This window comes from Alligator mississippiensis, chromosome 5 (assembly GCF_030867095.1).
Source record: "Alligator mississippiensis isolate rAllMis1 chromosome 5, rAllMis1, whole genome shotgun sequence".
Taxonomy (NCBI): Eukaryota; Metazoa; Chordata; order Crocodylia; family Alligatoridae; genus Alligator; species Alligator mississippiensis.
This window is the reverse complement of record NC_081828.1, coordinates 130373728-130396601: the sequence shown is the minus strand read 5'-3', so window position 1 is coordinate 130396601 and position 22874 is coordinate 130373728. Positions and strand designations below refer to the sequence as shown.

The following is a 22874-nucleotide window of genomic DNA, read 5'->3' as shown; positions in this document are numbered from 1 at the left end:
TCATTGGATATGATAGGTCTGCCAAGGTTCCCTTGTTCGTGGATTTTAGGGAGCATGTAAAAAGTCCCCGGGTTAGGTAGCGGGGGGATCAAGGTCTGTAGTTTTTCTTGTAGTCTTGATGGAAATGATTTGATGGTGTTGTTGAGTTTTTTGGTGAAAAGGGGAGTAGGATCTTCTTGTAGTTCTTTGTAGTAGGTGGTGTCAGAGAGCTGTCTGTTGGCTTCCTTTATGTAATTCTCACGGTTTAGGATGACTATGGCTCCTCCTTTATCTGCTGGTTTTATTACTATTTGGTGGTTAGATCTTAGAGATTCTATGGCCTTTTTCTCTGGTAGAGAGAGGTTGTTGTGGTGGCGTGTGTTGCTGATTATTTCATTGTTCATTCTTTCCCTGAAGCAGTCAATGTAGCGGTCAAGGTTAGGGTTTCATCCACTGCGAGGTGTCCAATCTGATTTTTTTTGGGCTTTTTGGCATTGATCCTTTCCTGAATGTTGTCAGAGGATGAGTTGCTGTTGGGAGTGGGTTCAGTTTGGTCGTGGAAATATTCTTTGAGGCGCAGGCGTCAGAAGAATTCTTCTAGTTCTATTGCTAAGAGGGTCCACATGGAAAGTTGTGCAGAATAGTTAGTGAATTATAAATGCACAGCCTAGCACAGTCTGCATTAAATTCCCTATGTAGACAAACCCTGGTAGAGAGGAGGAGTAAGTTGTATTTTGGGATGTAGAGGAAATGAGTGAATGAAAAAGAGGAGGAAGATGGGAAGAGTGATCCTAGTGGTGGGTTTTTGATTTCTTGGCTATTCATTTCCAAGTGAAGTCCTATCTAACTTCAGGTTGGTGGTTATAGTGGTTAAGCTACAAGCCTGAACAGGAAAGTCTGGCTCATTATTTTCCTAGATCTGTTGTCAGAGTTACTCCAAGAGCTGACCTTTTAAAATGTTTTTGGTGCTTATTGGGTTGTAGCCATGTTGGTCTAAGGACATGGGCAGACAAGGTTCTTTGGGTAAATCTGATATCTTTTATTAGACTAACTTGGATAGTTGGAATAATTCTTTGCAAACTTTCAGGTACAAAAACCCTTCATCAGGCTGAGGAAGCATCTGCAGTTGCTCTGTGTTTTTTCTGGATGGAATAGAATAGAAACCAGAGGCCAGTATGCATGTGAGAATGCCAGTCATGTAAAAAGTTCCCTAAAATCCGCAAACAAGGGAGACCTGTCAGACCTATCATATCCAACTATGGAACCCTAACTGAGGAACTAACAGGGTGCATCAACTCAATCCTGAAACCTGTTGTCACCTAAAGAGTGAGTTTTGTCCAAGATGCAACAGATTTTCTATGAAAACTTAAAAACATAGACCACCTTCCCAGCAGCACGCTCCTAGCCACCATGGACAGTACCAGCAACGTCTCACACCAGGATGGTATCCAAGCCCACCTTACATATCTACAAGAGAAAGATTATAACTCAGAGTACAGACCTAAAGATATTACTGAACTTATACATTTCATCCTCACACACAAGTTCACTTTCAATAACCAGGACTTCCTCCAGACCATGGCCACAGCTATGGGCACCAAAATGGCCCCACAATATGAGCCACCTGGAAGAAGAATTTTTCAAGGACTGCACCATCAAAACCTTATTATACTTAAGATATATTGATGACATTTTCATCATTTGAACTGAAAACCTGCAATCTTGGATTCATTTCCATCAGAAATTCAACAATCATCCCCCATCCATCAGACTATCTCTTGAATACTCCAGTACCAACATTTCCTTTTTAGACACTATGATCACTATCCAGAATGGTAAGATACAGACCTCCATATACAAGAAACCCACAGACCAACATACATATCTGCACAGAACCAGCAATCACCCTAAACACACCAAGAAAGCTGTAATATACAGCCAAGCCCTTCGATACCACTGAATTTGCACTGAGGAGAACACCCATCATCGTCACCTCACAACTCTCAAAAGGGCTTTCACTGAACACGGAAACTTCTCCAGAGAGATAGATCAATCTTCTGAAAGAGCCACCCAGATACTACATGAAGAATCGCTGCAGTACAAAAAGAAAACCCCCATGAATCGCATACCACTAGCTATGGCATATCATCCCTCCCTGGAACCTATATGGAAACTCCTCAAACAATTGCAACCCATACTAGAAAACCCAATTATTAAAGAAATCTTCCCAGAACCACCTGTCCTACCTTTATCAAGCACCGAATCTTGCCAACCTCATCACTAGAAGGAAACTTCCTACAGTCCAAAACACACCGAATGGATTCAGAACATGTCAGGACAAGAAATGTAAAACTTGCCAGGATATCTCTACCACTTCCACAACAACTACATCCCACAACAGCACCAGCACCATTCCTGGATCTTACACCTGCACCTCCAGAAATGTAATATATTTCATCCAGTACACTAAATGCCCAGATGGAAAATATGCAGGAAAAAACAAACCACAGCTGCATATCAGAATGAACACACACTGAAAAATTTCCAAAGGCAGGGCTAAATCCCTGCCTGCTTATTTTACTCATAGGTAATGTGCCTGCTTATTTTACTCATAGGTAATATGTGTAATATATTTTACTCCACAAATTACCTGTGGAGGCACATTTCTCGCAAGAAAACCATTCTCTCTCCAATCTCTCAGTTCTAATCCTCAAAGGGAATTTACAAAACGTATTTCACAGACAAGCCTACAAGCTTCACTTCATCAACCTACTGGATATAAAAAATAGACATTGGATTTGTGAGATATTATAATCTGCCTAACATTTGATATCCCAGGTAACTTTTCTACAATTTACCAGCTATATCCTCATCACCAGGTCTACAATCTCCTCCCCTGCCCCCACCTGTTTCTCACCCATTGACTGTCTCAATTTGCATTTTTACTGACTGGTATTCTCTTATGCATACTGGCCTCTGGCTTCTATTCTACCCAGGAAGAGTACAGATCAACTGCAGATGCTTCCTCAGTCTGACGAAGGGTGTTTGTACCTGAAAGCTGGCAAAGAAGAATTGTTCCAACTATTTGAGTTGGTCTAATAAAAGATATCAGATTTACCCAAGGAATCTTGTCTGTCTTTGGTGCTTATTAGCCTTTTATTAGCTGATGCTCCTGTTTATTTAGTAGCATTTCAGTTTCTGTATAGACAATGGACATGTCTATATGTTCATTAATGCAGGGTTGTTATTGTGCATTAAATTTAGTACCTGTAATATGAGGTATTAACTAAATGTGCAGTAAACTGTGTCACTGAACAGTAACACTGGCACCTGGTCTTTTCATGATGCTTAATGCTCAGTAGACTAATTCTACTGCACATTAGTGTATTAGCACAGCTTTTTCCATGATGTGCTAATGTGCAATAAAATTAGTCTACTGAGCATTGCCTCGTGTAGATGCACTCTTGAGAAAATATTTTTTTAAAAGATTTTCATGAGCTGAGTTCTCTACAAGTTTCTAAATAATTTCCTAGGTAATATCGTAAACATCACTGATAAAACTCCCCTTGACTTAAATGGAGCTGAAATTTGATGTACACGCTGATGATTTCTGTGGAGGTCATGAACTTCACATTTGTCATTCCAATTTGTCATTCCAATTTGTCATTTGGAAAATTTTGATAATTTGTTAATATAAAAATTATTTTGCAATCAGACAATTTTGAAAAATTGCAATTCAGAAACATGGAAACATTACATTTTAATTTTTTATTTTTAAAATCAATCTTTCTTAATTGAAATGGTTTTGTTTTGTCTTTGACATTCATCGTTGCCCCTTTAGCTACTGCATTTGAAGCACTCTTCTTGGGGGTGTACTTCAAATGCATCATGGTCCCTTTCTCTTCTCTGAGCTGGGTTCTCCACCACCATTTCCCATGATGCACTGTGGTCACATGGCTTTCATTATGTTCTATAATGTGTTCAACCACAGTGGAGACTGCACTGCATCAGTGGAGATACAGTCCAGCCACTAAACCCAGCCCATAAAGGAGAAAAGGGACACCAGATACTGAACCAACAACTTTTATGAGGTGTGGCAGCAACTTGGGAAACACAGATTAATATGGAGCTGATCTGAAATGATTTGATAAGGGATGACATATACCAACATCAGTATTTCATTTTTCATTTCCCAAATGGTGAATGGAAAGATTTACACACAATCTAGATTCCCCCACCAAAAATTTGGCCTTTGTGGCAATTGCCTTTACTACTGAAAAATATTTTGCTACAGAATTTCCAACCAGGTCTAAACACCCCAGCATGATCTCATTCACTTAAGGACTACCTTTACATTCCATATTCTTTTGTCATAGTCTTCTAGATACTTTACCGTGGGGCTTTGGCAAAGGTTAACTAAAATGTTTTGTTTCCTAAATGATTTAAGTCCTGACCTTAGAAATCCTTAGATGCTGTCCAAATGATACAGGTTGTGTAACTTAGTCACTATGCTTGTTTATAACACAGTTGTCCCCTGAGACAATTACAACACAGTTGCAATTTCTAGTTTCAAAGGAAGTTCAGCTCTATTCCCTAAGGTGTCATTTATAGTACAAAGTTCAACTGTTTTGTAACTGGCTCTGGGAACAATAATATTGTAATTGGAGTCACACAGTTGTAATGTGAATATTCATATGAATAGTTACAGTGACTTCGAAGGAATTATAGGCATCAGAAATAAAGATTGCCTGAGTCAGGAAAGATTTGCAGGATGGGGTAATCTGGGCTAAATCCCTGCCTGCTTATTTTACTCATAGATTTAAGGCTTTCTCCTGGGAGAAAGCCCATTGAAATCAGTGGCACTACTTTCATGAGGAAAATTAGTAACTGAAACAAAGTTAGCCTGATGTGCAACTTGATCAAAATCCATGCAGTTGTCAGATACAAATCAAACCCTGTGCATTTACTGCACTCAGAATTATTTTTTTCCTATTTATTATTTTCCCCATCATTTAGTCCATTCATTAGCTGCCACGAGCTGATTGAAACAGATTACAGAGCAAAACAGTGTGTCAAAAGCTACTTCTTATTACAAGAAGTTTGGTTCTGATTCAAATGAGAAAAAGTTATTCTCCCCAGCATTTGGCATTTTTACATTCTGACATGGTTTACACTGTCATCCCAAGTTCATGGCAATAAAAATGTTATATCACAAATACAGTAACGTATTCTGTATGTTGGTAAATCCAGTGGTTATTTTTTTTAAATCAAAACTCATGAAAAACTTTAACTTGTTAATGTAAACTAAAAGCAAAGGAAGGGACTCACAAGATCTTCAGGAGTTAAAAGCAAGCTGTGTTTGGAAAAAATATGAGTCATAGAGAAACTGTAACAGTTAGGAATTGTCTGTTATGATATTCGCCCCTGATGCTTCTCTCCAGTTCAGTTCCATGTTAAATGTTCCTTTGTTGTCTAATCTTTGGTGAAGCAACCCTAATATCAGTCTGCACACGGACCACATGCAATAATTTTGGCTGCTGTCTAAGAGAAATGGCAGCCAAGAATATTAGCTTTTTACCATCTATTCTCCTCAGTGACTCTCTGAAGGAAGCAGGAACCCTTTTGACATTCCCATTGTTACAGGGGAGGTTTGAGAGAAAGTACACATGCAGAAGGGTTGCGGTGATTTTGTCAATAATGCCACAGAATTTTCCAGAGATGGAAATCTCCAAAATTTATTAAGTAAAAAAAAAAAAAAAAAAAAAAATCATTTATCTTTTGCTGTTATGTCATAGAGTAGTGTTCAAAACTATAGCGAGTTAATAAACTTATCAGATTATGGCAACTTTTGTAGAATTTTTTCATGGAGGCTTTTTGCTGTGTCTGTTGCTTAGAAAACAAGAACATATCCTCTAGGGGTTGTATTGGTAGATACATCAAACTGCTCATTGGAATACGATATATTACTTAGCTAATGGGTGTATCTAATTTATAGTAATTTTTTTAATGCAGCCAGTTGTAAATACTTGAGATCAGAATATGCTACCCTTGCTCATTGGAGTAGCACCTTCCTCACTGACCTTAGTAAGGTAAGGGGTATTCATCCTTAACAAAGGAATCAAGATATGCCCTTTTTTATCTAAGAACTTATGGCTGTTTTTTGGACCCCTTACTTACATTGAGGCCCCTGACAGATGTTACACTTAAGAAATGATTAACTGGTTAATCACCTCTTAAGTAGTAACCTGGCTACACATTCAGTCAATTAGTGGCTTGATAAAACAAGGAATAAGCCACAAAAGTATTACATATATGTGTGATAATTTTGTGGCTAGTTCCTATTGCACCTTTAATTAAACGTGTGGCCAGCGCTCAACCTCTGGAGCACATGAGAGCCTATCAAGACTTCCATGTGCTTCAGAGGCTGGGAGCACCCCCAAGTTGATCAGAGTCCCCAGGTGGAGAGCGCATCATGTGCTCCTATGGCTGAGAGCTCCAATAAGCTGACTGGGACTTTCAGCCAGGGGAGTACATGGAGTCCAGCTTGCTACCTGCTGGTGCAGGGGGAGCCCAATGCTGGAAAGCTTCCCCTGCTCCATGTGTGGCATAGTAGGAAGTGCAATTGATGGGATCCTGTATCAGATCCCATCATGCCTTCCTTTTAATGTCTGCCAGGGGCCTGAGTAATACACAAAATAGACCTAGGAGTTCACCAGAGCTACTAACATAAGCACTATCTAATACAGAGTTGTACAGTTAGGACCGGAGGTGTAGCAGGATACAGGAGGCAGCACTGGGCTGCCATGGTGCCAGCTGTGGTGGTACAGTCAGCTGCTATTTTTTCACCCCTCTCTCTGCCCCTCCCTCCCCCTCGTCAAAGGCAGTTCATGTGGTTGGTGCCTCAGTTACACCCACCCAGGTATGCTACTGGATTAGTACTTCAGATATCCTGCTCCAGCCCTTTCTGAAGTCACTGGAAAGAGTGACTTTAGGGGATTTGATCAAGCCCTTAATGAGTTTCTTGACAGTAATTTCTTTACTCTTGCAGGTAATCAATTGTTGCATATGCTCAATTCTCTGTTTACATGCATGTAACATGTATGTCTCCTTTTTAGTAAAGCATGTGAACCGATATGTGTCTTTAAGCACATAATGCCATTGCTATTCATTAATAGCAGCCTTCAACTACCTGAAGGGTGGCTCCAAGGAGGATGGAGCTAGACTGTTCTCAGTGGTGGCAGATGACAGAACAAGGAGCAACAGTCTCAAGTTGCAGCAAGGGAGGTTTAGGTTGGATATTAGGAAAAAATGTCTCACTTGGAGGGTAGGGAAGCACTGGAACAAGTTACCTAGAGTGGTTGTGGAATCTCCATCCTTGGAGGTTTTTAAGGTCTGGCTTGGCAAAGCCCTGGCTGGAATGATCTAGTTGGGGATGGTCCTGCTTTGAGCTGGGGGTTGGACTAGATGACCTCCTGAGGTCTCTTCCTACCCTAATTTTCTCTGATTCTATGAAATACTTAAAACCTCACTGTCGTTTACACTAATGGCCCTTATAAAAATTTAAAACTGTCCACTTGGTGTAGAGAGCCTTTGTGTAACTAAGTAATACATTCTTTATACTTAACTTTAAAAATGTGAAACTAAGGTTAAATTTCTAAATTCATATTTATACACCTTTCTTTGTATTCACTGCCATTTTTGTATGCACAGCCATTTTTGTCTTGGAATGCTACTCACCAAAATTTGGCCTTTGAGAGATAAAGAGAATTAAAAGAACCCACAGCAAGGGGATGTGAGAAAACTCTAAGTTTCCTTCTCAAAACAGCTTGTTTTTTGAAGCATTGGCAAGGTATGGCTCATGGTGGTGCATGCAGAGACGTGCATACTAGCAAGCTCAAATACTAGTCTAGCCATGGTAGCTTGGAGCTCTGTGAACACTGATTTATTCAAGCACATGAACTTGTATGCTACTGCAACTAGATTCTTTCTGGGACATAAGCTAGCTCAGATATGTCTATACTACAGGGCACAACATACTACATAGGCACACCCGTAGTCTCGTTGAAGAAAAGAAGGCAGAAAAGCTTGAATCCCCTAGATCAATTTGTATGATTTGATAGGTGTAATTTCTGTCATGACTGCATTATTCCTACCTTATTCACAATGTATTTTTCCATAAACATGTTTTCTTTTATTTCCGTCAATTTTAAGGACGTTTTCGGCAACTGGAAGTCCTGGATCATGTGGCTAGTGCCTTTTCATCTTTGCTGAATAATGTTAACAACCAACAGGACAGAACAGAAGACAGCACTGGAGTAGAGAAGAACATGATGGATATGCAGAATAATACAGCTATGGCAATGAGAGCAAAGAGGAGAAGAATAGGTCAGCTCTTGAAAAGAGTTTCTAGACAGGCAACAGTTAAACAGCAGAGCACTCAGGCTTCTGAAAACTCAGAGTCATGCAGTGCTGGAGAAAAACAGTCTCCTACCTCTGCTGGAATGGATGACTGTATAGAAACCAGGACAGGCTTTTCTGAAAATAAGATCTTGGACTCTGTGACAGAAGAGCAGTTTCCCACTGAGGAGGATGCACTGACATCCCAGCCTCCACAAATGCTGGGATTGAAAACGCGGGCCTTGTCACATATACCTGTAAGGCAGTCCTGCCTTCTTTCTTCATCTGAGATGCCTGCCAAAGATCGAACCCGAAAGGAGTCCAATTTGCTTTTGACCCAAACACTCAGAAAGGTGTCTAGGCTAAACTGCAAGCCTCCAGACTCATTTGAAATGGAAGAGGTAAGGAAGAGTTCTTTGTACTGCACAGATACACTGGGCATGTGCAGATAATAAATACTGGTATAGGTATGGGTTGCCTCTTCTAGGATAGGAGCTAGCAAGGATTGTTTTCCAACATCCTACGCCCTGCACAATAGGACCCTTTTCTTAGAGTGCTATAAACTCTTTAAGCTTTTCAGTGTTTTAAAAAGAAATTGGCAGACGTTTTACTGAAAAAAGCCTGGAACAAGTCAAAAAGTACTGCAATACAAGATGCCAATGTTCTTGCCAGACATCCTTGAAATATTGTTCCCTCAGCTCTGTGGCCTAAACCAGAGTATTCAGAGCAGTAGTTTTGTTTTCATGCTACAGAGTGGTTCTTGTTCCCCATCATTAGCTCTCTGTTCATGCTCAGAACAGTGAAAGGGTTCAGTGTAATGATTCAGTCACAGGGTGTCTGTCTCTGTCTTTGTCTTCCATCTGGGCATTATGTAATTGTTTCAGGAAGGTATTTCTGGTCCACAGGTGAGGAAAGAGGGCTATGTTGGGCCAGCACTGAGGATACCTGTGGAATGCCAAGAGGACTGAGCTTATATTTTCATCTGCTCCAAGGCTGAAAAGAGAAGTTAGGCTTTTCCTAAAGAATGAAGGAAAAGGGCAGAATGGACAGCCAACTGAGTTAGCTGGCCCCAAAGTCTCTGTTTTTTTCTCATACATGGCTGCAGCTGGAGACTAGATGTGGCTGAACCAATTAAAAATGAATCCAGACAGGGTAGAGGTGATGATAGTGGGCAGACCATGCAACCTGATGGGGACTGGAGCTCCTTTCATTGATAGAGCTGAGCTGCCTCTTGTCACTCAGGTTCACAGCTGTGGGTGCTTCTGGGTTCTCAGCTGCACCTGGATCTTCAGGTGGTAGCTGTGGCTAGGAGCACCTGCTCTCATCTGCTTAGAAGGTTGTGACCCTTTCTTTCAGACTCTGATCTGGCCACCAGCATTCATGCCTTTGTAACCTTAGGGCTATGCAATGTGCTTTACATAGGGCAGCCCTTGAAAATTGTCCAGAAGCTGCAGCTGGTGCAGAACATGGTGACCCACCCTCCAGCAGGGTGCAATTTAGGGTAGTGCCTTTTATCTATAAGGCCCTAAGCAGTCTGAGCCTTATGTATCTAAAGGACTACCTTTTATATCCCATTGTAATCCCTAAAGTGAGCCAAGACCAACCTCTTACAAATATCATCAGTACGCCAAATCTGCTTGGCGAAAATTCATGGGAGGTCATTTTCTTCAATTGCTTCTCTGGAGCTCCCTCCCTCTTGATGCTCACCAAAGCATGGGCCTGGACATATTTTGGAAGCACTGTAATACCCTCCTATTTGGGCAGGCATTACCAAACAAAGCCAGGATAGATGTTTAGTGGGGTCCCTGTTTTATATTGATATGACAGTTGTTGAGCTGTTTTTGTTCTCTTGTCAACACCCTGTTTTTATATCATGCCGTTTTCTTATTGTTAACCTTTCTGAACCTTGGCTGCAAAGGGTGGCATATAAATCAAATACATAATTACATAAAAACCTAAATAAATATAAAGCAAGCTCCTGAACGCATTTGGATCTTGGAATACAAGTAGGAGACCTTTGCTGAAGAAAATGGCAGCAGCAGATTAAGGAAGGATTTCAGTTTGGAAACGTAGTATCCCAGAATCTGTGGAGAGGAGGCTGATTTAGCTGAGTCTTGCTTGGAGTTTAATTTTGCTAAGATGACTCTGCCACAGCCTCCAGTCACCTACATGTCATACAATTACAGGAACAAACTATAAGCCCTGATGAAACGGCTGGAGATAATCACCCTGTCTGCATCCTATCAGCCTGTCTGCATTTTATGCCACTAAGGCACATTATCCTAGAGACTTTTCTATGAACAACTTAAATGACAAAGCTTCACTGTATAAAGAGGGCAGGTTGCCTTTGTGTATTGCCCAGTTCCAGTTATATGAAGAGTGGAGGACTATCAGGACAAGAGCCTAGCTTGTATTAGTTAAAAAAGCAAATATATTAAAAATGAAGCGCCATCTGGAATTTTTAACAATATTTCAATTTGACATTACTCATTCTAAAAGGAAGGAATACATTTGTAATAATAATAAATAAGTCATTTTTTTGTCTCAGATACAGAGCTTTGAAGATGAAACTCCATGGGGAAATCCTCTTGACTGCACTTCAGGTGGGTATTAATAAATATAACTTTATTTGTTTTCTTAAAAACTTCAATTTTGCAGTTTATTTTTCCTAATGGATTGTCGCACGCAGAATTCAATCCCTAATCACTCCTATCAACAATGGAGTTTGGATGCCCTACTATAGCTATCACAACCTACCAGACATTCCACTTAATGAAGTGATGTGGCTTTCAAATACACCCACAAGTCAATTGGCTTACATGTATATGTGTATGGGCATGTGTGTGTTGGGGTCAGCTCACATTGCAGAACTGAAGCCTCTGTTTAGGGCTTTGTGGCAGTGTAAAGTGTCAGCTTGTCATAACATCATTAGGAGGATCAGCAGTGGCAACGTGTAGGGGGTGCACGTGCACCCCCTGCGAGTGCTGGTGCACCCCCTGCACTTAGGTGATGAGCAGGGGGGACGCTGGTGCTCCCCCTGTGAGTACTGGCCAGGGAGTGGGAGTGCTGGAAGAAGTGCCGCGGCCACTTCCAGGAGTGCTGTGGCTGATTCCCAGTTGGTGAGATCGGCTGTGGGGGGACCCCCCCGGTCACTCTGACTGGTCACTGGGAGGGCACATGACCCCCTGAATAAGGTGGCACCAGTCGCCCATGAAGATCAGAGTTTGGGTCCTTGGCTCTGCAGGCTGGCAGAGGCAGATATAGAAGTGGTGGCAAACCAGGTTTGCTCAGGCTCCAGAACAGGGAGTATCTTGCATTGTTCTCTGGGGGCACCTTCTAGACAGTGCTCAGAGCAGGATTAACAAACTGCGCAGGGAAAGATTGTTATGCTGTAGAATCAGAGAGTAGCAAGGAGCAGACATCAAATGGATGCTGGGCTTTAACCCTATCAAAATATAATAATGAGTATTCATCAGTGGCTCAGTGGCTAGTCGGGTCCCCCAGGGGTCTGTCCTGGGTCTGGTATTGTTCAACATGCTCATTAATGACTTGGATGATAGGAATGAGTGCATGCTTGGCAAATTTGTGGATGACATAATGTTGAGTGGAACTGTAGACACTCTGGAGGAAATAGCTAGGATCCAGAATGACCTAGGTAGATTAGAAAAATGGTCCACAATCAATCAGATGAGATTCAGCAAGGACAAGTACAAAGTCCTGCACTTGGGATGGAACAATTGCATGTACAAATACTGATTGGCTAGGCTATGGTACTGTACAGAAGGACCATAAACTGAATATGAATTAACAGTATGCTTCTGTTGCAAAAAACCCAACAGCACACTGGACTGTATTAACAGGGGTGTCATTTGCAAACCAAGGAAAGTGATTCTTCCACTCTGTTCACCACTGATGAGGCCTCCCCTATAGTATGGTGTCCAGTTTTGGGTCTCACACTTCAAGAAGGAAGTGGATAAATTGGAATGAGTCCGGTGGAGAGTAACAAAAATGATTAGGGGCCTGTGAAGCATGACCTGTGAGGAAAGGCTGAAAGAGCTAGGGTTATTTAGTTTCAAGAAGGGAAGCCTGAGGGTGTGGGGTTTGATAACAGTCTTCAGATACCTGAAGGGTGATTCCTGAGAGAATACATATGTGCTTTTCTCTATTGCCATAGGGGACAGGGCTAGGATCCATAGCCCTAAGTTGCAGCAGAAGAAATTTAGGTTGGAGATCCTAACTGATTATGAGAGTGGTCAAGCATTGGAACAGGCCATGTAGAGTACTTGTGGACTCTTTATCCTTGGAAACTTTCAAGAGCAAACTGGACAGACATGACTGGGATCATTTAGTCAGGCATGATCCTGGCTTGAGCAGGGAGCTGACCTCATAAGGTCCCTTCCATCTCTACTTTCTTCATCATTAACAATTTAAAAGATGAGGCACAAATAACTCTTTTACTAAACAGCCACAATCCGCACACAGTCACACAAATAAGTGGCCCGATAGTCATAGGTGCTAGTCATTCATAGATGCCACTGATTTCAATCATAGCTGGAGTCTTCCAAGAGTAAAATTCCAGCCTCATTGCAGTCAGTGTCAAAAGTCCAGTTGATTTCAGTGAGCATAGGACTTTACCTGAAGAGTGAAGGTTTGCTTGAGATACTAGAGCAAACAGTATTTACTCAACAGATTTAGCCTTTTGTCTGTTTTCAGATAATCTGTACATAGCCAGGACTGTACATGGGGTAGTCCCTCCTTCTTTTGCAGGATTCTGGCTCTGGAGGGTCTGGCAGGAGCATAGGAGCTGCAGCTGGAGTTGAATGCTGCTGAAAGGTGATGTCACCTCACCTGTGTTAAGTGGGCAAAAATTATATCCTATTTTTGGAAGCAAAAAATAGGGTGGCATCTTTCCCCCACCTATAGCAAAGTCCAGCTGCTGCTGCTCAACAGGACTACATTCCCTGTGATGCCCTTTACCCACTGACATGCTTCTGCACCTCCACTGCTTCCTGCTGGGGCTGGAGCCAGAAACTGCAGAGGAGGTGGAGGGTGAAAGGTTAAGATACCCCCCTGTATTTTTGCACCCCATTTAGCACCATCCAGGGCTTGCACCCTACTTGCCCACCCCTCCTTATGCTACTGATCTGTGAACAGAGTTGTATTTCAATCATTGTGTTAGCCACAATATGTAATGAGCACTTTGTGTAGACATATTTCAGCCCGTGGGTCACTTGCATTGATCATGTCTTTGACTATTCCTTATGGGCCTGATACAAAGCCAATGGATAGGCTACCATTGGCTTGACTGGGCCTTGGGATGGATACTAGTTGCTACTCATGGCACGGGATTAACCACCTAAATATGGAAATGTTTTGGTTCTGCTTCCTGAATGAGGATGGAATCTTTATAAATATGGAGAAACTCCTATATCAGTGCAGAAATAATCTTGCTTATGTTGGTATTCACACAAAGAATAGTCATTCACTGGCACTGTGCAATGAAAAGCCCATTTGAACAAACATTCATAGAGAAATAAACAAAAGGGCATGAAAACCAGCCAAGTTAAAAACAGATTAAAAAATTGCTGAAATGCTCACAAATAGTTTTTCCTATTATTTGCTCATTTCTAATCAATTATTGTAACATGTCATGGTGAATGCCTTGATTTGCAGGTTTTTTTCCAGATTACGTAATTATATCTGAATATACATTTAAAAAAAAAATGCCCTGTGTGCTGCTTTAAAACAAAGAAAAAACATGTTTAGTTGTAATTCTGCGATACCGTTTGCAGTATGTGATTATTTTGCCTTTACTTATTGTTGTGCCCTGTCATCTAGTTAAATGATCAACCAATATCATGTAAGTAAATTGTATTAATATGGTATCTATGCCTCAGTACACCCTCAAAATACTATTTCTGTTATGGTATTATTAATACTTGTTCTAATTTCAATTAAAAGAATTAAATACTTATTTTATTAAGAACTTCCTGTCCTTTTTCTCCCTTGCCTTTAATTTTTAGAAATGAAATACCATCAGTTCAATATTTTTAATCCTTTTTACAAAGTGGTTTTTGCTATGACTTCAGTTTTGCTGTTCATTTGGAAACAATTTAAAATCTATTGACATTACTGTAATGTTGTAGTAATGATAATATCTAGCTCTTATAAAGACTCATATTGATTTAACAGAATGTAGATCAAATCCATATTTTAATTTAGAGCCATTAAAATGATTTCCATGCTGTGGCTGTTAGTCCATTTTCCCATCATGAATTGTCCATTACCATATAGTCTAATGGATTTCCAGTTGATGTGGTGAAGGTAACGATCATCTATGTAAATGGCTGCAATGGAAATGTGTATGAGAAGGAAGGAGGAGTTAGATTTTGTTGTTGTTTTATCTCTTCCACAACTTAAAATGGCTGAAAATCTTCAGGCAGAGACCAAAGCTGAGTTCATCATCAGACTCAAGCATGTGCTTAACTTAAACCAAAATTAATTAAAATTTAAGGTTAAGTGTGTGCTTAAGAATTTTACAGAAATAGGGAAAGTGTAGAAAACATCATCCCAAAAATTAAGTGTTACTGAAAATTAGATCTGTATTGTTAGCTCTTTGGGGCACAAGCCCTCTCTTACCCTAGGCTTGTACAGCACCTTGCACAAGGGGAAGGCAGGTCTTGGATGGTTATTAGGTACAACTGAAATTAACACAACGATGCCGATAAATTAGAAGCATGTGAAAGCACAAGACTGGAATGGAAGCTTACCTGAAGGAGGAAGGGTAGGTGCCCACTATAAGAAAAGTCCAGGATAAATAGCAACAGAATATTTTGCATAAATAGGATGTATCAGACATAGATAATTTATTGAAGTACCTGTCCCGGTGGTCTTGTTCCTTGGCTGTGTAACCTGGCCTCAATTTTAGCCCACTTGTTTAATTTTCTATACACCACATGAAAGCCAATTCCCTGGCTGCTGTATGTCTTCTTTATATTTCTCCATAATGTAGATTCTGGCTGTTAAACTGCAGTAGGCTTTATGCTAAGGCTTTTTTTTTCTTTTTTGGCAGAGTGCTGAGACTTAATTTTCAAAGACACTCAAACCCCAAACATCCCCGAATGACTTACAAGGAAAGCAGAGTGTTTTCTAGCTCTGTTTTAAAAAATATTACAATCTTTTTTATTAGGCAATTTTATCATTGTTATAAATAAGTAATTGTACTGGGGAGAAGGGATAATCCTTATTTAATTAAATTCATCTATACTCCCAGGTTGGCAGCAACCAGACATATGTGAGACTAATACCCACAGCCTGCCTGTATGCATGTGCAATTAAAAATTCACTCTACAGTAGCACTGGCAGTTTAGTGTTGCTTTTGGCATTTACAAATTCTTTTATTTTGTGACTTTTTTTTACCATACACATATGCTGGAGCAGATGTTGCTTATTTGTTGTTTATTCAAATCTGTAGGCTCTGGCAGCTAACTCCATTGTTCTGTAATGAAGCTTTATTCACTGTCCTGTATTAGGACCCAGCAAATGCATGACAGGCAGAGTTAGTTCCCAGCAGGAAGCTGCAGTTATTGCCCTTACTTATTGGCTGTTTATATTCTAAAGCTCACAGTTGAGAAAGCTGGCTGGGCAGTGTAAGGGACTTGGGATGTTGTGTGTTGAGGAAAATTACTCGATTCTACTCACTGTATCTTTGCTCTGATTAGGTGCAGGCTTGCATGTAAACTCATCTGTTGCAGGGATTTCATATTCAATACTTGAAAATAGAGCTGTTCTCCCTCTCTGCCCCCCGCTGTTCCTTCCTTTTTCAATTAGCCTTTGTAAAGCATTGGGTTTAACTAAAGGATGTTTCAATGTTGTTCACCCCTGTTAACTCAGCACGTGTCTGAAAATTCATTAGCTGCAACATCTATTAGGGGTGCAACAGAACTGATGTTTATTTTTGTGCATATTGTATTCATTCATTCCCACTTGCTTCGTATTTATTCCTGAATGTCGTTTCTCATTAGCATAGCCACACAATTGGTAGGCAAAGATTCCATTGTGGTATTGACCAAAGAAGGACCTGCTGATCCTTGAAGCTTGTGTGCCAACAGAAAGGCATTAGCCTGCTGGAAAACCCCTTGGTAGCCCAAGAGGCAATCAATCAGAGAAGTAACCACCTCCATCTGGCACACTGTGACATGGAAATTCACTATCAAAAGCATTTGTGATTCATCTTGTCCCAACTAGTGGTGCCAGAGATCAAACTACACTCAGGGTTTGCAGCATCTGGGAACGTTCTAGCTTTCTAGCATGCTGAGCTAACACATTAGCTCCTGTGACTTCTCAAGTAGCAATTCTTTCAATTATCACACCTTCACTCCTCCTACTCACCAACTCCACATACAGTTTGGCACCATGGGAATATTTGCAGAATGCAATCAGTATTTCTCTTAATTGGCTGTGTTCCAATAGTGTGAATCCTGTTTATTATCCATTCCAACATACACCTGGGATGACTGCTCAATACCCCCATACATACAAGAAAAAAAAAATCCACATTTAATTTCCACGTTACCCATGGCATCCAGATAGCCCTAAATTTTGGAAATATTAACAATTAAATATTAGGTACTTTTATTATTATTTAGCTTACTGTAGCATCCAAGAGATGCTAGGGCCTTTCTTCATACAAAATATAACACTATACATCTGAATATAAAGGAAGAGAGATTAAATGACTTCTTACAGCCAAAAGAGGTGCCAGGATTAAATGTGAAAAGCTTTGCTTAAGACCAGCCTACCCATTTAATTTTTTTCCCATAATTTTTGTCATAGTAGCTTCCAAGTATGCAATCTCCTATCATACTACACAGGATACTATATCTTTGTTAGAATTCCTGCTATTGATGACATTTTAAAAAATGTAGTAATTTGGTTCCTTTCACTTAGGACTATGCTGATTGCAGAATGGTATGACAGAGATTTTCAGCTGAAGGTTCCAGTCTTGCAAATGTTCACGAGAAGACAACTTTTAATCATCAAGTTAGTTGTGCATATGCTTTCCTGTGATTTCTTTGCTGTGGGCTCGTGGCCTACTTTCACACAAGATAAAAGCACAACAAAAAAGTAGAATGAGGATACGATAGCCTTAGAAGCAAAACTGTGCGGTGGTTCACCAAAGCCATTTGCCAAGTGTAGTTGAATACTTTGAGGCTTCTTTATCTTTTGCAATTTCACAAGATATTTATTTAAAATCTACACTGAATCACTTTTGTGGGTGTCATGGAAGTGTGACTTGAAGAGGATTTGTGTGGGAGGAGTAGAGCTTGTGAATGATTTATGGGAAGACACTCCATACATAGTAAGCAACACTGAAAAAAGATTAGAGATAGAGGAAAAATTTGCAAATGTGGCACTGAGGCTGGTGATATTAGTAGAGATGGTTGAAGGTATACATGAACAGTTTGTTCCTTTTTCCATTCGGCCATGTTGAACTTTGAAACGTCTCAAGTTCATGGTGGAGTGGAGTAGGGTATTTGTTTAGTAAATCATACTAAACAAAAAACTTCAACAAAATGTTAAGAGAAATTATACTTTGGAGCTCTGTGTGCTTTCTCTTTAAAGTGGGAGAGGTCAGTACATTTCACTTAAGTGCCAGCACAAGCAGAAGCTAAACATAATTGCCAGAAATAAAATTTCAAGAACACAACATGCAGATGAATAAGCATTCAGATCCTGAGTCTCTAAAGTTGCCAAGTCTTGGCTGAACAGGTATTAGAAATATGTACAATTGCCTTGCCAGGCCATCCTGCACTGGTTTGTCATGCTTCACAGTGCTAGGACTGGGACTCTGCCTGGCCCTGTCTGGTTATGCTCTTGAGGAGGAAGGGGCTCTTGTTTATTGTCTCCTCTCTAAGGTACATAAATAGAGGGGGACATAATCTAGATCAAAAGGCAGCACAGTATTTGTTAGAAATTTTGAAGTCTACCCTGTCAACAGAAGCAAAAGAACCATGACCCCCTGAAATAATTGTAAAATGTGAGAAAGCAGTGACCAACAGGGAGGAGCTGAGTGAGTGGCAAGTTATGAGCTACCTGAGCCTTAATTCCCTTAAACTTCCATGCAGAGACAGTGTCTTCTGCCAGATGGGAATGCCTTGCTCTCAAGCAGCAGCCTGATCAAAATGTGGGATATGCCTCAACAGCACCAGGGAATCTCTCCGTCTGTGGTACCTTTTACAGTGGCAACTTTTACCTCTTTATTCTGTTTTTTGCTCTAAAACCAATTCCCACCCATCACCGCTGAAGAACAGAAATAGAGAAACCTGAACAGCAATGATTATTTTTTACACTCTTGACAGTGAGAGAGAGAAAGAGAGAGAAAAAAGGCAAAAAAGAAGCTTGTAAAATGGCCACTGGTCAATAGCGTCAAGAAACCTTGCTTACCGTGTTGGCTTTAGGCAATGATCCCCAAAACTTTGAGAGATTGTGTAATATTCAGTGTGTGTGTTCCTAAAAGTCAGTGTAGTATAAGAGTGATGTTGTGGCCATGACGGTCCAGAAATTATGCAAGAGGCAGGGATTTCTTAGGGTACCTTTTATTAGACCAACTATGTAGTTGGGATGAAGTTAGATGAGTTTTCAAATGCAAGACATTCTTTGTCAGGTCTCTGATCACAGAAAGCCAGGCAGTACAATGCAATGTTTTATGTTTTAAACAGTCATGAAATTTTAGTATGAAGAGATTTAAGAAGTTTCTGTGGTCTGGAGTCCTGACAGGAGGCCTTTTCTAGTAATTCTTTTATATATTTTGCATTTTGTTCTTATGCCATAGTAAAATACAGCAAGATCCAATCCTTGGCTATTGACCACGGAACTCAATAATGCGCTGCTAATTTGCACTATCTAAGGATGTGACACATTGAACCTTAAGACTCAGGATCTGAATTTCTTAGTCCAAAAGCCACATCCATTTTAGGCCAACTGATAGAAAGTGTGTTGCTTACTGCACAAGTTGTAAATATATTAAAATACTTCAAGAGGGGCTGAATGAAGACATTTCAGTGTTAGATGTCACCCCCTTATACATGTACTTTGGATCAGAAACTGTAATCCCTTCAGAGTACAATAGTCTCCTCACAAATCTGACAGATTTCAGTGCTAATATTCTGTTTGTCATTTATGTACACAACTGTCTGGGATATTATAACCCATGTACCCATTTGTGAGAACACTATGGACTTTCTTCTCAGCCCGCTACAAGTACTTTTCTAGGTTATTCTAAAAATGAGCTTGAATTTTGCTCAGTTTTCTAGGGAGAGATTTTACAGTATTGTAGGCATGCCAGCCACTCATCTATAATGGGGACCTAATGTCTCTGTCAGTGATGGCAAACTATTGGCAACCTTCAAATTAGTCTTGGTCATACTTGCTAAGAGAATAACAGTTAATGTCACTGTTGTTGTTACTAATAGTAGCACTCTGAGTGCAAGTTATGCATTAGGAACCCATTGGGCAACTTGGTGTGAAAACACAGAATAAAAGAAGATGGTTCTTATCCCAGAGAGCTTAGGGCCTTGTTACATCTTGCATTGTGAGCTGCATAAATGTTGGTGAGTGTTAGTGCTAGGCCAGCGTGGGTGCCTACTGTGGCTACACAGTAGCGTAACACACGCTGAATAATGCAGATCAGAAATAATCCTGCCCTGGAGTGTCCTAACTCTGAGCTGCCTAATGAGTGCTTAAAACTAGTTTCAGGCAGAAGAGCTAAGTACGTGAGGGCCTGAGGGCCCCGGACCCCCTTGGAAAGAGGGCTGTCATCTGAAATGCATAAAACTTTCCACATGTCCACGCATCATCTTAGGCCCCACTCAGCAAAAATAAAAGTTGGCGCCTATGGTTTCAGGTGTTCATGTGAGGACAGTCCAGGTGTTCAAAGTTCCAGGAGCCTCCCAAAATTACCATGTAACAAGGTCCTTAGATATTTTTGTTGATGATTGTCTTTTATTGAGCTACTACTTTCTGGTAAAAAACATTGAGGAGCTGATTGTGGGCATACTCCAACATCTGGTATGCCTGGGTTTATCAAATCAGGCTTTTGATCAGAGATTAGCATGTAAACCTACCTACTATAATTGGCTGATGATCTCTGCAAGGTAATAGACAGAGGCCAGACATCCACATTGGCCTTTCAGGAATTTTTTATACTACCTGGGGTCAGGAAAGAATTTTACTCCATGGTTAGATTAGTACAGACTGTGAGAGTTTCTGCCTTTCTCTGTTGCAGGGGTTGTGGCCCATTTCTTTGGATCACTTAAGCATATTTTACTAACCCTCATAGCAGCAAGACATTGGCCACCATTGTCTTCCTGCTTTACCTGTGGCAAGTTAGGTTGTTCATATCTTGTGGTTGTGTCAGGGTTGACTGTAGCTTTACTAATAGCTTTTAATGGATTTATATAGCATAGTTTGGATAGGGATAGTCCCTCTGGTGGGGGTTTGGACTAGGTGACTTATGGAGGTAACTTATAGCCCTACCTTTCTATGATTCTATTTATGCTAAGTTGCAAGGCCTGGTAGGGAAGAAGGAAATTGTCATTGATTCTTCTTTGCATGATAAGCATGAGATATAATTGGGTGGACATTACTTAGGCTTCTTTGTGAATGCTTCACTGTGGAATCCCATAGGGATCATTTCTGTCAGCTCAGTTTTGAATAACATTTTGAAGCTCCTGCTCGGGGAGACTGTGAAGTTATATGTGGGCTGATGATACTTAGCTCTACATCTCATTTTCATCAGAAGCAGACGTAACCATCAGCAGGCTCCCCCAACGTTTGGCAGGGATTGTAATCTGGATTATATCCAGCTGGCTAAAGCTCAATCAATATGAAATGGAAGTGCTGACTGTCAGTGAAAAGTACTAGGAAGGCCTGGCAAACCCTGAACATTGTTTCATAAGTTGAAGGAGGATAAAATATCATTGTTAAAGTGGCTGCAGTCCCATGATCTGGTTAAATTAATCGCTGCTCAACTCCCAGATTGTGCCTATGACCAGAAATCACATATACCTGGCTACAATATTCTGCCTTTTCTTCTATAATGCAGATGTCAAAATGCCCATTCAGAATGTATTCCTAAGCTGTTATATAGAACTGAGCAGAGAAGTCACTCAAAGTCTCTGACTAGTGCAGAAAGTAGCTACCTACTTTCTCAGTGAGTTATAGTTTGCAATTGCACATCCTTCGTATGCTCTGCATGAATTTCATGATTTCACTGTGAATCAAGATGTTAATCAGTACTGTCAAACCTAAAAATGACCAGATGACATAAAGGACTCTCTGCAACTCTGTGGCTGTTCTGGGAGGAAATCATTGGAGTGCTATGGTAATAAATGGCTTATTCTGTTGGTATATCGTAAACGAATTGGGTGTTTTTTATATATTTTATTTAACTATATAATATAATTCCACATAATGTTGGGCATAAGAAACCTAAATTAAAACAAGCACATTTCAGCACTTATGCTTGAAATATGCACAGGCCTTCCAATATTTTTGAGACTAAATGCTATTGAAGAACTTGACCATAGTCCTTTTTTATTTATGCCCAAACCCCACAGAGGGTGGGTACCCTTATAAAAATATGTTGTAATAAATTATATCATATACAGTAGCAGGCAGAAAATAGGTATAGGAGAGACACACACACATAATTACATACAAAGTGGCCAGGCCCTAACAAAAAGTATTTAGGCTTCTAATCCATATATAGGGACTTAAAATATCAACCTACTTTACTGAAAATATATGCAAAGACTTAAAAGTAAGTTCTCTGTGATAGTGGAAAAGAACCTGGTCAAATGAGATTTGGGGGAGAGGAGGGTGAATGCATTTACAATGGTGAAATGAAATAGCTCCAAGGATGCAGGAAGTCTTGAAGTTTTCGGTTCTTGGTACGAGCTGTTTCTGACAGAGGCTGTCTTCATTCCATGTTTGTATAGCGCCTGACGCAATGGTCTTCTAGGTCATAACAGGAGATCCTGACATGACTGTAATAAAATCAAGAATAATTGTTCTGAGTGCAGGATATTATATTTTTACCTAGTAATGTTGAAAGAGGGAATGTATTCAAGAGTCTGATTTAATCCAAGGTGGAAAGTAGGTTATGGAATTTCCTTAACTGCATTCTGAATAACAAGCAGAGCTTCAGACATAACTAACGCACCTTGGCACACAAAACCCAGTGCCATGTAATATGGATTTTTACATAAGTGGCTTTATTTAACTCTTATCATATAAAACAAAGATCGGGGAAGGGTATGGGCAAAATGCTACTGTTTATTCACTAAATTTGTGGTTTATCGGCTGCTGCCACCTGGTGTTTGTTCTATAATGTGGCATGCTATTCTGTTTGACCAGTCTGGTCATATCTCTGGCATCAGTCCCACAGCCCATGTCTAAATGAGTTTGCACAGGATGAGGCTAGTCACATAAAAGAG

The 22874-nt window shown here is 40.3% G+C and overlaps 1 protein-coding gene across 1 annotated transcript in view; it reads left to right on the top strand.

Moving 5' to 3' along the window:
- ITPRID1 (ITPR interacting domain containing 1) overlaps positions 1–22874 on the top strand; it is a 62595-nt gene that overhangs the window by 5487 nt on the left and 34234 nt on the right. The window contains exons 4-5 of the mRNA XM_019483447.2: positions 8191–8777; positions 10925–10979. Coding sequence (XP_019338992.2) covers positions 8191–8777; positions 10925–10979 — 642 coding nt within the window. The remainder of the gene's footprint in view (positions 1–8190; positions 8778–10924; positions 10980–22874) is intronic.